Below are 2,357 nucleotides of genomic sequence, written 5' to 3' on the forward strand. Positions count from 1 at the left end.
GGGAAAACGCACCCAAAAAGGTTCACTTAGGATTAACAGAAAGGACATTCAAAGTACGTTACAATGACACAAATCATCATTTAATAATGAGCGCTACAAAAATAGCACTACACTCTCGAAACACATCTGGGATATGAAATCAAAAGGCGTGATTCCCACATTAAAATGGTCAATTGTTTCCCAAGAGAAGGCATACAATAACATTTCCAAAACATGCCAATTATGCCTGAATGAAAAACTCGAAATTTTAAGCTATAAAAATAAAAAGGAACTCTTTAGCATGGCAAATTATAAATCAAAAGACTAACTTTTTATTTCCCAATAGAATTTCTTTTTCAAATTTTACGACAAGTATTGATTCCCTTGTTAATTACTCTAATAATTGTACGATGTATGAATAGGAAGAGAATTTTGTTCAACATTTAGTTTACAACTGACGATTGGAAACATGAAACTTAAAGTATTGTAAAAAGCAAGTTTAGTTATTTTTCTTTTCTTGATATGAAAAACACTTATAATTTAATGACTGGGTCATTATTTCTACACACTTTTGGCTGGTTAAAGCCGAAGAAAATTCGTAAACGAGGGTATTTTAGCCGAAAAGAGTTTACACAGCCGGTAGAGTTTACCCGCCAATTTTTTTCCCGTATACCATACCACCATAACGGCTGTAAATTCTGAACGCATATATTTTCCCGCCTGTAACGGACGATAACATCGTCTAGTCTGGTCTGGAACACAGATCTGTAAAGCCCGAAGGGCTAGATTTGCGGCTTTTATCAAAAAGTGAAGCCTAGATTTGGAAGGATTTCCTAACAAAGTCACGTGACTAAAATATGCAATTTCACCGGTTTGAGAGATGTGAAATAGCGTTTGCCGCCTACTTTTTTTGATCGCGCTCCGAAAACAATGCTAGATCCTATCCATCGGCACGAAATTTAAAAAGTCAAATTTTTGCTTCACTTTTTTTTGCTGGAGAAAGCTTAAATTGCCTATCACGCCCTTCGGGCTTTACAGATATCTGTGGTCTGGAAGCCTTGTTGTTCCATCCTGTTGTTTCTAACTTAAAGCTGCGTTGGGAAATTACTTTGTTTTGCTCACTTTTTATCATGTAATGAAATGTTGAGCTAATCTCAAGAGAAGTACATATTTGAGCAAATCGATTTTCATCTTCGTTATTGACAAAGGAAACAAATAGGTGTTCAGATCAGGGTTTCTTTCCTTATTATATAGACTAAGGTATGGCCTGGATGAGAGGTAATGAATAAAAAAGAACTTTGACAATAACGATTTTGTATTCCATCTTATTCTGAAAAATATCAAAATAAACAAATTAAATCATGCGAAAATTGATAAAGTTTTGTATAAAGTGCTTACAAAAATTTGTTTTATACTAATAGCATGTCACTTTTTAATTGGTGTACGCAAGCTGCTCCTTTTAAGGCGTCAACAATTTCCAAGGCGAATTCGAACGACGTTCCAGGGCCACGGCTCGTGATTATATTCCCGTCACGAACGACCCGTTTTGTCGAATACGCGTAATCAATATCAAGTTTACGTTGAACGGACGGGTACGACGTAACACGTTTTCCTTTAGCGATATTATGTGCTTGAAGAACTAACGGCGCGGCACATATTGCGCCTATAATGTTCCCTGCTTTATGGTGCATGTTCAAGATCTGCTTGACATCGTCAGACCTGCACATAGCCTCAGCACCTTTAAGACCACCAGGAAGAATAACAGCATCGTAAAAAAGGTTTTTAACATGTTGGATAGGACAATCTGGACTTATAACGACGTCGCGACTGCACTTGACGGAATCAGAAAGTCCAGCTACGGTAACGTCAATATCAGCTCGTCGTAAAACATCGATTGACGTCACAGCTTCTATTTCTTCAGAACCATCAGCGATCAAGACAAGCGCTCTTTTGACGACCATATTGTAAGGTTTTACGTAATTATATATCCCTGTACAAATATTCAATATACGCTGTTTCTAATTCTAAAACTACAAACAGCACACAGTGATACGTCAAATTACTTCTTGTCTTATAAGGTTTGATCTTTTAACGTCGAACTGTACTCTTAAACTCACAAAAGTTAAACATTTTTGTTTTGACAGATTTATAGAAGGACTGAACATTTTAAGACGTCTGTTAGTGCACAGATTTTTAAAGTATTTAAAACCAATTTAAAAAGTAACATTGATTCTCTAAACCGTTTTCGTGCGGAACTCACTCTGGCTTGAAATGTCCACGATATAAACGAATATCAAAACATATCGCATAAGAAGCAAAAACTAAAATATAAAAGAGCTCAAAATAAGATCATCTTTTCACAGCTATCTAACCAAAAG

General features: G+C 35.9%; 1 protein-coding gene across 1 annotated transcript; it reads right to left on the reverse strand.

The window, feature by feature from the left end:
• Window positions 1-1,276: 1,276 nt before the first annotated feature.
• LOC136801963 (protein dj-1beta-like) lies at window positions 1,277-2,100 on the reverse strand. The gene has a single exon (XM_067058661.1). The coding sequence runs from the start codon at window positions 1,938-1,940 to the stop codon at window positions 1,389-1,391; it is 552 nt and encodes a 183-aa protein (XP_066914762.1). The 5' UTR covers window positions 1,941-2,100; the 3' UTR covers window positions 1,277-1,388.
• Between the last annotated feature and the right edge of the window lie 257 nt (window positions 2,101-2,357).

The sequence above is a fragment of the Clytia hemisphaerica genome, unplaced genomic scaffold (genome assembly GCF_902728285.1).
Source record: "Clytia hemisphaerica strain Z4C2 unplaced genomic scaffold, Clytia hemisphaerica genome assembly, whole genome shotgun sequence".
Classification (NCBI taxonomy): domain Eukaryota; kingdom Metazoa; phylum Cnidaria; class Hydrozoa; order Leptothecata; family Clytiidae; genus Clytia; species Clytia hemisphaerica.